Genomic DNA, 15,600 nt, shown 5'->3' with positions numbered 1-15,600 from the left:
CGCCCTCCGCGTCGGCGAGCTGAAGGCAGCTTTAAAGTAAAGACTCCGGCTGCTCTGTCTTCATTGTGCTCCTGAGGCTCACTGCTGCAACGTCCCTCTCTGTACAGCTGCCAGGAACAACTGTGCTGCAATGCTTAATCACACAGTGAAGCTGGTTTCGCAACTCTGACTCTACTAACTCAACGCACTTACAATACCTCGGTCCGTCCACAGGTAAACTCACCTGTTTCATTGTGTTTCTCGTTGTTTTGACTGCGCTGTAGCTTACAAAAAAAAAAAAAAAAAAAAAAAAAAAAATCAATCTTTTTCTTGTTTTCTTAAATATTTTGGGTTCTGGTTGGATTTCTTCCCCTTTAACCGGGTTTAATAGACCTGGCCGGACAAATAGCTGTAAAGTTGCGCAACAGACCTCAGAGAAAGCCTTGTGTTTGATCATGGCTGTATTGTCAGCTTGAAATGCGTTTTCAGCAAGATGTGGACATGCCAGCCCGGTTTCATTCTCTCTGAAACGGTAGAAGTAATTATCTTGTCAAACTTTACTAATCAGACACAGTGCTAGTAACTTTCTTTCTTGTTTATCAGCTTTTCTTGTTAAATCTGTTGCAGCATGTTTGGCTGATAACCTGATCTATCCTGTTGCCTGAATTCCTCAAGTGCGGGATTCAATCAGCTGAATAGAGTCAATTACATTTTTAAATCGTCTAATATAAGAAGTCTCAACTTCAGTCCTACACTAAACACGCGCTATTCAGTAATCACAAACTGCAGAAATTTTCTTCTTACTGAGTCCGTATTTGTCATTTCTGTATTATTCTACTTCATCTTTTCCTTTTTACAGATTGGTCTACAAAATGGCTCAGAATAACTGTCATTATAATGAGAGCATGCAGTTCTTCTACGACAAAGTCGGTAAGAGACAAAACTTGAACAGCACCATGCTCATCACGGTCCAAGTGGTCGGCTCCACCTTCTGCATCTTCATCCTGGTTGCTAACTCTATGGTAATTGCTGCTGTAATAACCAATAAGAGGTTTCACTACCCCTTCTACTACCTTCTTGCCAACCTCGCTGCCTCGGACTTCTTGGCGGGCATAGCGTACGTGTACCTCATGTTCAACACAGGTGACGTGTCGCCAACGCTGACTATTCGCGAGTACTTTTTCCGCCAAGGACTTCTGGATGTCAGTCTGTCGGCGTCCCTGGCCAATCTTCTCGTCATTGCGCTGGAGCGCTACATCTCTGTGATGAACTGGAAAGTCCACAGCAACCTGACCAAGAGAAGGGTGACCTTGTTGATCGTCCTGGTGTGGAGCATCTCTATCTTCATGGGGGCGGTGCCCAGCATGGGCTGGAACTGCATCTGTAGCCTGGACAGTTGCTCAGCGATGGCTCCCATCTTTAGCAGGAGCTACTTGATTTTCTGGTCGGTTTCCAACCTGATTATTTTTGTTGCCATGGTGGCAATCTACATGAGGATCTACGCTTACGTCAAGAGGAAGACAACGATGCTGATGTCACACACCTCCAGTTCCCTCAACCGCAAGAGAACGCCTATCAAGCTCATCAAGACGGTCATGGCTGTGCTCGGTAAGTGCTGCTCAGGAAAGAGCCCCCGGGTTTATTGGAATAGTTGGGATTTTTGAAGTGAGATTCTTTTGGAAGGGTCCATCACGATAACACATTTTGCTAGACGATAAATTGTCCCAGAACTTATTGCGATAAATGATAATATTGCTTATTAATATTAATATTAATATCCGTTTTCAAGCAACGTAATAGTAATAATGCAAGAAAACATTCTCGAGGATCAATAACCTTTAAATTCTAATTAACATTTACAGACTGGAACTGGAAGACATTCTGAGTATCCAAAATAAATAAAGAAAATTGAAGCAACAAATAAAATTAATCATGCGTCTCTGTAGACAAAATTATCTTTCAAAACAGCTGCTAGTTGAGACCAAAACACCAGACTGAAGACTTTTAGCATTCAGTTTTTGGTTAAAAAAAAGAGAGAAAGAAAAGAGAAAAATGATAAATCAGGCAAATAAAAATTATTAAGTTTATTTTAATTTATCATGTGATTAATTGATTTATTGTTCATTGTGACAGGCCTAGTTCTAACTCCAGATGTATTTTTCCTGCAGTAGGTAACCTGTTAAGTCTCTTCCTAGGTCCATATAATGTATAGACATATGTTAGTTTCAGTGTAAATAACCACTGAATGCAAACATGGTGATGATTTTAAGCATGTGGGTGTTTAGATACACCCACGTGATATTGTTGGAACTGGAGTTGTTTTAGGACAATAGAGATCTGCTTTGGTCAGATAAACTATTATTTCCAGCATCTGCAACAAACTAATCTGGATTTAAGATAAGAACAGTGTATAACCTGATCCCAGTACCTCAAATTAAAACTCTAAACCAGGGATCTGCAATTGAGGTCCTCAGGTGTCGTGTCCTGCAACTTTTTGGTGCCTTCCTGCTCCAACACACCTGAGTCAAGAGGTTGGTTTACCTCCTTGGCATGTGAGCAAGTTTTGCTAAATCTGCCTGCTGATTCTGCAGCGATGCATCCAAAAGTTTCAGGACAGCTTGCCTTGAAGACCAGAGTTACACACCCCTCCTTTTAACTCTTCATAGCATCTCTTTACAGTATTTTTTTATATTTTCTTACTCAGTATGAATGAGTATCTCCTAACAAAAAAGTAAAGCAGCCTTGCAAAAATGTTTTAGATACAAACAAACTAATTGAGTTTTAATGACATCAGTCTGAACCACTAATTGGTTTAGTTACATGAAAGTAATTGAAGAGTTCTGATGTGTATGTTAGGCCCACGTTTGATCTCCAGCTGGCACAGCAGGATATCAACAGGCCATATAACAAACAGACCCTGTTACGTGCCACGCCCCTGATTCCAAAGCACCCGCATCCAAAGTATACACAGCTACGCCATTACTGCAGCGCGCGCTGCCTCGGTTCAGTGCACGACTTATCAAAGGTTTCTTATGAAGCCGTCTTTGTGTGGCACAGACCAGACAAAAGGAATTGAGGGATCAGATTTGCTTAAAACGAACCCAGCTAGACTGGAGTGCAAACTGTTGTGTTGGATTCGTCTTTTTTTCAGTGTTAGTTCCTGTTGTTTGAAATCTGAAGCAAACTTCATTTGCCTTGGTGAAATAGTTTTATCTCAACATGTTCAGGTCTCATCCAAATGAGAACATACACGAGATGGTTGTTGTGTCTCCTCCGCAGAAAACGCTCTGTAATTTGGGCCTTCCTCTTCTTTCGTCCGCATGGCTCCATACCGTACTGTATGGTACATAAGAGCTGTTTGCCTGTATACACCCTTTATTTCAAGCTGCCGTGTAATTATCCTCCATGCAAGCGCGCTGCTGCACGGCCTGTGTGGCCAGCTGTCGGCCACAACACATTGGCCTTCAGCGAACGTCCCCAACTCCAAGAAAAGCAAAAGTTATACTTCAAGACTCTGGCAATTGTTTTCAGATGCTACTCTGTAGAAGTTTGTGGGTGCGTGACTTAGCAGCCTTGATTTCTGTCTAAAATAAACTTTGCTCGTTGCATCGTCATTTCATTACAGCGTAACATTTAATTAATAATTTGATTTTCTAAATTACCTGTGTGCAACTCCAGATCTTACTAATAGGCAGATATTACAATAAAGAAAAAAAGGGGAGAAGAGAGTAGTAAAAACTTTTGTTCCCAACTTAAAGTCTTTTCATCAACTGGAGAAACCAGTTCTGGCAGGTGAACCTTGCCGGCTTTGTTCATGGTAGACGGAAATGAATGAAGGTACCTGGAAATCAACACCATGTACAACTCTGGAGCAGCTCACTTCTACAGTGCATTTCTACGACCTCCTAATGACTCTCATCTGGTACATACATGCTTTAAACTCTATTAAGTAGATGGAAATAGTAAGAGAGGTTGGACTTGAAAAATGTAAACTTCAGCTCGACTTATTCAACTATCAGATTTATAAATAATGAAAGCAACAAGCGTTCAGAACATGTCCGTAAAAAAAAAAAAAAAAACCCTTCCTTTTGTCAGAGTTTTAAGGAAGAGCCGAACCCACTTTCAAACAAGCGACTCATTCTGTTCACGCACTCTCAATGAAGGTCACCTTTTTTGTCTTAGACAGTCAAAACGCAGCAAAACTTTGGTTTAACTCGCCTAAACATAGTTTTCTAATGTAAAAGCTCAACTTTAATGGTCCTTCTTCATCTCCTATGTCTGACTCCACATGTGCAGAAGCAAACAAAACAAAGTGAGCTGCAGCAGCAGCGCCTTGCATCTGTATATTTGCAGAAATGCTGGTAGTGCAGACAAGTCACCGCCTGCAGCTTCCTCCCTCTGCAACTTGTGTCCCAACATGCTTGGAGTAAATGTCTAATTTGCTTTTCCAGTTCGAGTTAAAGGCCGACAGAGTCTGAATAAGGAGATTAGCTGCAAACCAGGACACACCTTTTTTTTTAAATAGTTCTTCAGAAGGGATGAGTTGCACTAATGTTACAGACAGATAAGGAGGTTTTCCTTACAAAAGGGGAGTGTAGGATTGCAGAAAACTAAGGTGCATGTTTGCATTACACACAGAAGATTGTTTTGTGCATCACTGAGACGCATAAAACAGAGGTTTTGTGTCCAGGTTCCCATCAGCATATTTTGTAAAGGTCTGGTAGATTCGTTTAGATTTTAGCAGATTGATTCCTTTAGAAGACCTATAAATAACAAGTTTTAAATTTAAAATTGAACTGAGTCTTTTGCAATAAAATGTTCATATCAGAATGAAGCCTTTATGTCCTAAGAACAGCTCAAAGTTACAAAGTCCAACTAAAAAGTATTACCTCACTTCTCAGATTATTAGCTAAGGACAATTAAATTAGAATAATGTAAAATTGTTTATCACTCAGGCATACAGGTGCCCGAAAAGTCTTTCTATGTGATAGATGATTTTTTTAATTTCTACCTAATTTCTGTTGCATTTTGTGTTTGAGAGAATAAAATGAACTTATCTCTGCAGCTAAACAGTATTTCACTATTATTTCAGAAATAAAAGCAACATAACAGAATCGAAATATTTTATTAACCTGTCGGTAGCATCAATTACTATCTTGCATTCCCTGCAAGATTTTCAAAGGCGGCCAACATGTCCAATTCCAGCATGTTCCTTAATATTTGGAGCCTGAAAACTCGGAGGATAAATCAGAGCAATCTTTCCTCTATCAGCCCAAAAAAGCAGATATCCCTTTACAGAAACCGCACTTTCCTTTTCAGGAGTCCCTGACACACTTTGCTCTTCCTCTGAAGTGAAATATTTATCTTTCAGTGATACTGAAATTAGCTAAATTCCTCCAGCATAAATCTTTCACACTGAAGAGTGTTTTTGTCGGTCTGATGTGATGAATCTCTGATCTAGAAGAAAAGATTGGACATTTATTTTCGGGCCATCTGATCACTAATTGGGCTTGGTCCAATGAGAAAAAAAAAATCGTTCCCGTCTTCACTCATTTTCTCTGTGGATCTTTGACTTTCAGAAAGTGTTTACTTCAGCTTTAATATGTTACAAAAATATTTTTTGTGACTCCTGCATTGATGAAATCATTCTGTTTAGCAAGAAATATGCCAAACAAAAGCAATTAAAACTCTACAGTTTAATATCAATCAATGACTTGTGACGCCTCCCAGTACATTATGATGCACCACTTCTGCATATTTGACAAAAACTGTCTATTTCTGTTCCTTTTTGCTGTGTTTTGGAGTTTTAATTCCCTCTTTGAACTGACTAATATTTCAGTTGCTTTTCATATTTTATTTGTTTGAGTTACTTGTGGAAGTTAAAAAATGCATGCAGAAAACAGTTTTTTGTTCATTCAAAGATGTATGAATTGTGAAACTACATTATATTGTCACAACTGCAGGAAATGTAGAAGTTACGACACATTTATGATAATAATTGTTGTTTCTGTTTTTAGGAGCCTTTGTGGTCTGCTGGACCCCCGGTCTTATTGTCATGCTCTTGGACGGCCTGAAATGCGAGGACTGTAAGCTGCAGAAACTGAAGAGCTTGATGCTGCTTCTGGCTGTTGCCAACTCCGTCATGAACCCCTGCATTTACTCCTACAAGGACGAGGAGATGTGGACAACGTTCAAAAACCTCATGCGCTGCATCGGAAACGGCACGCGGCGACAGCGGTCGACGCGTGCCAATGCCAAGCCGCTGGGCTCCAGTCAGGACGCGAGCACGAGTCCACCGGCCTCAGAGGAAAGAAAAAGTGATGACAATGCATCATTCGATTCGTGAAACATCGTCTTGTGGTGGCTTTTGCAGAACTGCTCTCCCAGTTGTACACGCGGAAGCGTTGTGGCGACTCTGCCGACTCGGACAAAGACAGTTTATCTGTAGCGGTTCTCCACGGGTTTTCCTCAGCTTGAAAAAGTTTTCTTGAAGAGACTCTGCAGACCATCTGGCCAAATGAAAAGAGATAAGATAACTTTATGCGCTACTTAATTCTCTAATGGCTGTAAAGATGTCCGGTTTTACTAGAGTTTCATCCATTTGGGCACATTGCTCCCATCCATGCTTAATGGGAGATTCATTCCATTTTCATCCCGTTTTCTGTCAGTGTCATCAGATCTCTGACTCATCCTGAGAGAGGGTGATGCTGCGCCGCAGTGATTGATGAAGTAGCTGCATTCAATCATTTTGAACCCTCAAGTGTAAAAGTTGTATGAAGCAGGATGTAGTTTAGTTTGAATTAGGCATTTGTTGATATTTGTTGTAAATAGATTTTTTTTTTTTTTTTACTGCATGTGTAGTTTAAAAACTATAATGGAGGATTTTGAATTAAATATTCTTGGGCAGGGCTGCATTTTAAAGTTATGTGTTTGTGTAAATGACTGTAAACTGCTGTAAAGAGGATCTCTGTACTTGAACATAGCATAAGAAGATTTTTCTTAAATACCCTTTTTATACCTCTTGATCAGATTTTGTTTTTCATACCCAATCCATCTCCTCTTTTTTTTTATTACTCGTGGAAACTAAAACTTCCTGTTAAGAACCTGATGAAGACAAACAGGCTTTTCTGCACCATTTTTTTTTAAAATCTGCCTCACTTCTCTGCAACACACTGGATTCCTGCCATAGATTCAGCTGATACTGTTTGTTTTTAGCATTGAGGAGGATAAGACAGTGAATGCCTCTCCACCTCTCCACTTGCAGCACAAACCGCTGCAAGCTGATCACGTTGCTAAACCCGCAGCAGAGTTCAACTGACTTTTCGTTAAATGTATTTTTGCCAGTGCTGCTGTAAGGAAACCCTTCATCATCAAAGCCTTTTTGAATCTTTTTTTTTGACTTCAGCTTTGTAAAACTGCTCAGTTGAAAGATTTGAAGCTCCAATAATTAAGCGGAGATTACCCATGCTCATGCACTTTGACCGTTGGACTTGTCAAATCATCAACCGTCTTGCATAACTTCTCTGATTGTTCCTTCATGTGAAATCTTTCACTTTGGACTGTGCTTCGTTTATAAAAAAATGATTTCATGTAGAAGTAGAAAGAAATCTCCTGAATGCCATCATTTAGTGTCTTATAGAAAGAATGACATTTCAGCGTTAAAAGGTAAATGAAACAAGCTGTATGTAGTCACTTGTTGCACCAAGAGCAACTATTATTTATTCACAGGATGCAGAAAAGCAGAGCTTGGACATCATATTATGCAGAACTGCTCCTCCCGGCTTCTGGCCTACTTTTTTTATAGCCTAAATTTGTATTTTTTACCATATACATGAGTAATTGATCTGAAGACTAGAACACACCATGCATGCCTGTGTTGTAGATAGTCGGAATAAAATTTTGTCTTCATTTAGATGTTTTCGTTGTTCTGCCTCCCTGATCTTGGATGAACATGAATCCATGCTGGGGTTCATAATGACCTCTGTTAAAGGAAGGATGCATCTAAAATATTAAGGTTGCACAACCTGAGGGTCTGAATTGTAGAGTTTTGGATAAAATAGATTTTTATGTTTTATTGTCTAATTTACTTAAAATGAGACAACAATTGCCTTAATGTACATTCTGTTCTATTAGCAAAAAGAAAAAAAAAACGATACTTCGAGAGAATTGATTATGATGTATTAATGTTAACATTTTATACATTTTAAACAAGTCCCTTGTTTGACATTAAAATATGGATTTACAAATCAGCTCATTTCTGAAAGTGGTTTATTTGTCCAATGTACTTCTATAATCTGGACTCGGTCTTTTATAAACGGACTGAGATTTTGGCAACTATTAAATTTATTTACAGTGCAAAATTGTCTTTGTCCTTTCTACCTTTTTCTACCCAGAGGAATCGTGTGCTATTTAAGTGTTATTGATCAAACTATCATTTGATTTTGTTTCATGTGATGATAACATTTTTTTCTCTTGTTAAATAACGCTGTTACTAATATCTGCTATTATCATACACAACACCCTCTTCACATTTAAAATGAACGGTTAAACTTTGTGCAAATCGCGAGTCCAGTTGCTTATTCAGTTGAGTTTATTGCAAATAAAAGTTTTGATGAGACATTTAGTTCAGACGAGTTCACTACCAGTCTGTTCAGAACACCTTGTTTTAACTCAGTCCAACAAAGTCTTGTTTAGATTAGAAGCCAGGAGTATCACACAGCGCACAGTCAGTAAGAAATTATTAAATGGTGATTAGTAAAAAGAAAAATGTTTATGTAAGTAATCCAGGCCGCTCCCTACCTGGCTTACGAAACTATAAAGAGACAAAAGTCATTTAAAGTTACAATCATGTATTATGTTTCTGGATGGATAATTATTCTCAGAACCCCAATGTTGACACTCCAACTGAGATTCACAAATTATCTTTTTATAAGTCACATTTAGAATCAATAATTAACTCACTAGTAATCACACTAATATATTTTATAATTATCTAAGTAAAGAAACAAAATATAACATCAACAAACATGAACTCTAGGGACCATAAAAGTAATTGCAAATGTTCACTGCAATGCAAACATTATAAACGAATGCTCACGGAGTCATTAACTGAAGGAAGATTTAACTTGATCAACACGATGCGAACTATTAAATTATGAGATTGAACTCTGAAATTTAAAGGAACTGTTTGGAAAGGGTAAAGGAGGAATATGGAAAGAACTGAATACAATAGAAATGTTTTATTAATTGAGTCTCTTTCTGTCCCAAAGTGCAGCATGAAACACTGCAGATGCAGATCTCAGAGGATGGAGGCGACTTTGTCCCTCTTTCTCCAAAGAGTTTCGGTTGCAGGACCAGTCCAGGTACTTCTACTCTTCCATAATCTCTGGTTCACTGGAGATGTCTGTCACCATCCCCGTTGTCTTGGTTGATCTGAAAGTTGTTGGCCTCACACCAGCTTGTAAAGTTGCTGATCATCTCCTTGTACTTCAGTCATCAAGGACTGCTCTCCACCGTGTTTTAGTTTTTTTCCCTGGTTCAGCACATCTTCATCACATCTTTATCACTTGATGGTTTGTTTTTCTGCTGAGGAGTCAGTAATGCCATTCTGGTTTCCTGGGAAGTTGGAACTTGAGGCTGAGTTTGACGTCAGTCCAGAGAAGAAGTCACAATTTAAACATGGCGACGCCCATAAAGATTGTTTGCAATGCAAACAGCACTTTTCATTTGTTCAGTTTAGAGTTACAGAAGCCACAATCAACATTGATTTTAGACGTGTGTCTGGTAAGATAAGCACGTTTCCACCATACTGCCGTATCTCAAGTCACAGTGGGGTTAGTCAGACTTATGGGGCATTCCAGTTGATTTTTCCTTCTGGGAAAGTCGGAATTTTCCAGTTCTGAGTACAACTGGAACTTAGCATTGCTACCTGGGTGTTTAACCAGGGAGCGAACTGAAATAAGTAGGACAGTGACCCTTGAGAATTGACTTTGGAAACCCCTGGGATAAGGGGATATTCAGGAGGAAGTAATGACTTCAAAACCAGCTTTAGATAAGCTGATAAGACACACCTCAGTTTTGACCTGGGTACGTCGGTGTAGAGTCTCAGTCACGAGGAAATGGCCAATTTAATCACTTAGACAAAAGACAAACAGATTTTTTTATCTTATTTATAAAGCAAATGTAGACATTTCCTCCAAAATATTACTTCAGTTCATGAGATTGTTGAGAACTGAAGAAGCCCTTTTTATTTTATTTGTATGAGAAACTTATTCAAGGAACAGGAGAACCATTGCATCTACCTTCAATTTATGCTTTTTGTTTTTTTGGCTCTGCTTTTGTTCTGCCACCTGTTTACGAACAGGACTGGACTCAGGAACTGCAATTCTCAATATGAAACACTATCAAAACTTTATCTTACTGTGTCTGGTCTGTTTCTGTCTCTACCGCAATTATTTGAAAGCAAAAAATAAAAGCACTTTCTGGAACTTCACATGTAAAATATGCTGAAGCAACAACTGGCTACGATGAATAATGATGCAACTTAATTTCAAATAAGTGGATCAGATCTGGAAAATCCAAGGAGCTTCTCTGTTTGATTCTCGTTCTGTGAAATCTGACTCCACACTGTTATTTCAGTGTTATAAGTTATTTCAAAAGCTTACTAAATTCTACACGACCAAAACACGATTCAACCTAAAACATTTTTAAAGTGTTTTCACATCACAGCGACTTCCAGGGTGTAAAAACACCATCTGGAATAAAATATTATCTCAGATCAATCTGATGTCTCGATGTAGAGATTTCCACTAGTCTTGATAAGACGAGGGAAAAGCGGATCTTTCTATTCAAATAAAGTAATTTTTGAGGTTTTTCATGAGTTGCAGTGGCTTAACAGGAATAAGAACAATTTGAGTGCTTGTTAACATTATGCTGCCTTTCACTGAATTTAAAAGAATGACTTTGAGTTCAACATGATTGACTGGGTTCTTGTTTTCCTACAGTCACTTTAGACAGTTACAGATTTCCTCTTTATTGAATAGAATAGAATAGAATAGAATAGAATAGAATAGAATATACTTTATTGATCACCAACGGGAAATTGCTTATTTGTTGAAAGCTACTCCATCTTAGGCAATAAATACAAAGTTTGTAAAATAAGAGTGATAATTTTAAAATGACTAGATATAAATAAGCAATCACATGCAATATATTAATCAATAAATAACCTATAAATGAGCGCAGAAAAAACATTAAACTTAAATAATGAACACATTAAACTGTGTGTATCCATCTTCGCCCCCCCTCCTTTTTTTTTTTTTTACAATATCAAGATTCAAATTTAATCTTCCTCTAAATGTCTTAAATGTTTATCTGAAACACCAAGTACAGCAAAAATAACACCACAGGGTGTGAAAAGACAATAGAAAGTATTTTATTCATAGTTCCGTCTCTTTTTGTTAGAATCCCTTTTTTAAATGTCAACGTATGAGACGTAGTATTATTCTTTGTTATTACAGATACACAAACATTTTCATTTTCCTTTCTTTGTAACCTGTTTTACAGCATCACTCATCACATGTTTAAATCTTTTACAATGAGATTCCACTTAACCTGTAGGATGCGTTCCCAGGCGTGTAAACCCTAAAGAGTCTGCAAAAGTGGCAAAACAACAACAAAGTTTTGTCTGTTCCTCTGATGTTGTTCATTAAGCAAGAAAAGGAGAAAGAATAGCGCTTTCATCATTATCACAGCAGAAAGTTTCATTTAATAATAGTTATTTGATTTACTTTGTTACTGTTTTGAGGTTAATACAGTAGGTTACAGACTTTGAACATTTTATTAAACCTTTCAACTTTTCTGGAAATGGCCTGAAGCTTCTCTCCTCTCGAGTTCATCTGGGAAAAGTTGCCACAGTTGCCTCACTGAGGAATGCTCATGTTGCAAGATAAGTATCATAAAAAAAATGGCAGGCGGCCAGATGCAGATTTAGGAAACACAGAGGCCAGGAAACGACAACAATAAACATGCAATATTTAGAGGGATTTATTATAATGCCGTGTTCACCACTCTGACCTGGGCAAAGAGAACATAATAAAGTGGTAAACGCATCTTGGTGATTTACTTTCACTTTCCTAAATATCGTCCATGTTTCTATCACAATAGGAACAAATCACCTCCTGTGAGGAAACACCAAGAATTTACTTTAACTAAAACCAATTTGCAGTTAAACCGAAAGAGACAGATTTTTAATCATTATTTATATATTTTATTTTACAAAACCATCCTTATTTTCTTTTCCTACTTGTTTATTTTAATTTGTGTTATTGTTCCCTAATTTTTTATCTTATATTTTGAATTATTTGTAAAAATGTAAGTTCAGCTGCATTGATCACTGGCTTCTTTCTTCATGTGCTGAGAAAGCAGCAGCCTCTCTGTTCAGACGCAGGAGTCTGTGTTTCTCCCCTAAATGAAGTTCTACTGCCATTAACTTCTTACTCGTCTTTAACATAGAAAGTACTCCTGGATCAGTGCTTCGGTTTCTTTTTGTTATGTTTTCTGTAATTTCTCAAAGCCCCAGTGAGCCTAAGCAGACGGCCGCTTGATTCTGCTGGACGTTTCTTCCTTTCCGTTGTCACTTCTTGCTTACTCAGAATGAAGAATTGGTGCCAAATGTCGCTACATTCCCTTTAGAGAGGAGTGAATCCTGCAGGCCACCGATTCTCTGCAATCTGCTCGTTTTCCTTGGATAGGAAACTTTTTAATCAGTTTCAATAATAAACTAACTGCAATGTTTAACTAGGATCAACTGTGATGTATGTACTTTACTTTGAATCTGTCTGTGTGATTGGATTGGAATTTGTGCTCTGCTGTCTGAATATGATTGAATTGAATATTATAGAAATAATAATAATAATCATCGGCTATGCAGTGCTGCAGTGGTTAGCAACGTCGCATTGCAGTGAGAAGGTCAGAAAACTATTAATAATAAGAAGAATATTAGCAATATTAAACATAAAAATGTACAACACAATGAAAAAAAGAGTGAACAAGATACACGATTTACTTCTGATCCCAACTTTAAAGCTACTGCATTCAGTTAAAGTAAGATTTATTGTATGGTTAAAATAGTTTGAATATCTCTATAGATGTTGAGTTTTCATGGCAGCAGACCAAGAAGTGATCTATGGAGGAGAAGAACAAGCAGATCCATGAATTCGTCCTGAATGCATCTGCTGAGTTCACTGGCTTGAGTTATGATGGTTTCTGATGCTGCAGAGCCATGAAGACTGAGACACACGATTCAGATAAGAGAAAATTCATCTGACTTTGACTAATAGAACAATAAGTTAGGTTATAAATAATTAAACTTTTGTTTTTAGAGGAAAATATATAGTGCATTGAGCATCTGAGTGTTCCCAAGATGAAAAATCAGTTTCATCCATCAAAATTAATTTCTCTTGTGTCTCCAAATGTGGAAAAAAAAAAAAAAAAAAAAAAAAACTTCATATGGTTTAAATTATGTTCAAGCTGTTTGGTAGGAGCTCTTTGGATCCTCTGAAGAGAAATCTGTAGACCTGGCGTGACTACTGCCTGCCACTCTGGTTTCGCCTACCCAAAAATATGAACCTTAAATTGCACAGAGAGGCAAACTTTCTTCTCCTGCCCGGCTGTAATTACGCATTCTTGGGAAACCAGTTAAATTGTACAGATGTACAGAAATGTTGCATTTTGGTTTGCTTTGAATTTTAGAGCAAACATATGTGAGCAAAAAAAAAAAAAATGTTTACCATGAATCGGTGTGGAGAAACGTTCCTATTGGTTGTGAAAATGTGGGACTCAGATTGATGAGAAGTTCAAAGCTAAATCTGTTCTTAGATCAACATCTTTCAGCTCAGTTTTGTGAAGCATTTTTTCACAAACATACTAAGGTTAGTGGAAATCAGAAGTAGAAATGTGTAAAGAATGAGATGGTGCCTTCAGATGAAGCCAGGACCTGAGGAAGATGCTGACAGTGGGCACACAACAAATTTTAAATGACTTCACACTCACTAATCACTTTATTAGGTACATTGGTTTATTGGCTTGTCAACACAGATCGTTAGTAAGCAAACATATGACAGGAAGTCAAAAATATGGTGGAAACAATTCAGACCCAGACAACTGTGTTGGTCTAAATGGACAATTTCTTTGTAGTCTTATAAATTCCCCTCTAAAATGCGTCCACAAACCAAAATATACTAAACTATACTTCAAAACACCTAAAAGAACAAGAAACAATAAAACACAAAATTAATACAGTAGAAATGAGGGAAGTGAAGTGGCTTAATAGTGTTTTTGTTGGTGCTCGACCAGCAGAAACTGCAGATTTTCTTGGATTTTAAAATCCTGTGTCCTCCAGTTTAGTTTGTGAAAATACCTGTTTAATGTCAGAGGTCCCAGGAATGTGGAATACCACCTCTGAATGCTCATCATTTTGAACTGAAGCGGTTGGGCTACAGCTGCAGACGACCACACTGTATTTCTCTCCTGTCTGTTAAAAGCTCAAGAGAATCAAATTAAAGTAACACCATTGTTGCCTTTACAGTTTGATGGGAAACCTTATCATTTAGCATCTTCACAACTTGCTTTATAAATGTATGCAGTGAGTCTGACACTTGAGACAATGCACAGTACTTGTAAAGACAAATTTAAAGCAGTTTTGGTGTTTGTGTTAAAGACTTACTTGGCTTTGTGAGCCTCGACTGCATATTTGTGTAATTCCAGGAATGTGGTTGCGCCGGACGAGTGACGCAACATTTCTGGATATCATCCGCATAGAATGACACTCAGTGAGGTTCAGTGTCTCGTGCAGACGTTGATGGTCTCAGATTTCTCACCCTTAACAGTCATGAACAAGACTTTCAGGTTCTGTTTGCCATCGTCATCAAAACTCATTTCAGGTGTTGGCCTTAACTTGCAATGCTCTCACTGCAAGTGAAACACAAACATTCAGTCATTTAAAAATGCGGAGCTGATCCACCAGAACAAACATCTCATGTTACACCTTAATGATTGGAAGCACACTTTGCATAAAATGTGTCATTTTACCTTGTCAACTGCACAGTTTTGACAACATTTTATACCAAATGTTTGTACTATTCTAACCTACATCCCACATGGCTCTCAACAAAAATGATCTAACATGTTTAAATTCAATTGGAGTCAAGTTTGTTATATCAGTACAAAACTCACTTTACTGATAATGACATTCTCTTCCCAGCTTCAGTTCTTATTCTGACACTTAGCAGAAAAAGGTGAAAAAAGTAGGATTGTGACGATCTTTAACTGAAAGGTTTAGTTTAATTTCATGTAAAAGAGTGAGGAAAGAGGTTAAGTGTCTTTTTATACATTGTATGCAAATACTTCGTTTCAACTCTGCGTGTATTTACTTAAAACTTACTCTTGTTTGCCTCGAAAGTTGACAGACTTTGCACAATATTGCAAACATGTAACTCCGTAGCATTAAAATGATCTCACAATGCAGATCAAAAAGAACAAATAAAAGCTGAAAACATCCATGCTTAAGTTAACCAAGAGTTTTCAAATCTAAATAAATTTTAGATAATCAGGTTATTTTCT

At 37.7% G+C, this 15,600-nt stretch overlaps 1 protein-coding gene across 1 annotated transcript; it reads left to right on the top strand.

Annotated features, from left to right (window-relative positions):
• Window positions 1-31: 31 nt before the first annotated feature.
• lpar3 (lysophosphatidic acid receptor 3) lies at window positions 32-7,118 on the top strand. The gene is made up of 3 exons (XM_015052708.1): window positions 32-213; window positions 839-1,587; window positions 5,997-7,118. Exons 2-3 carry the CDS (start codon window positions 852-854, stop codon window positions 6,323-6,325), a joined length of 1,065 nt encoding a protein of 354 aa, XP_014908194.1. The 5' UTR covers window positions 32-213; window positions 839-851; the 3' UTR covers window positions 6,326-7,118.
• Window positions 7,119-15,600: the final 8,482 nt, after the last annotated feature.

The sequence above is a fragment of the Poecilia latipinna genome, unplaced genomic scaffold (assembly GCF_001443285.1).
Source record: "Poecilia latipinna isolate Pla-1442-1.1 unplaced genomic scaffold, P_latipinna-1.0 Scaffold1126, whole genome shotgun sequence".
Lineage (NCBI taxonomy): Eukaryota > Metazoa > Chordata > Actinopteri > Cyprinodontiformes > Poeciliidae > Poecilia > Poecilia latipinna.
This window is presented reverse-complemented; position numbering and strand designations above follow the sequence as displayed.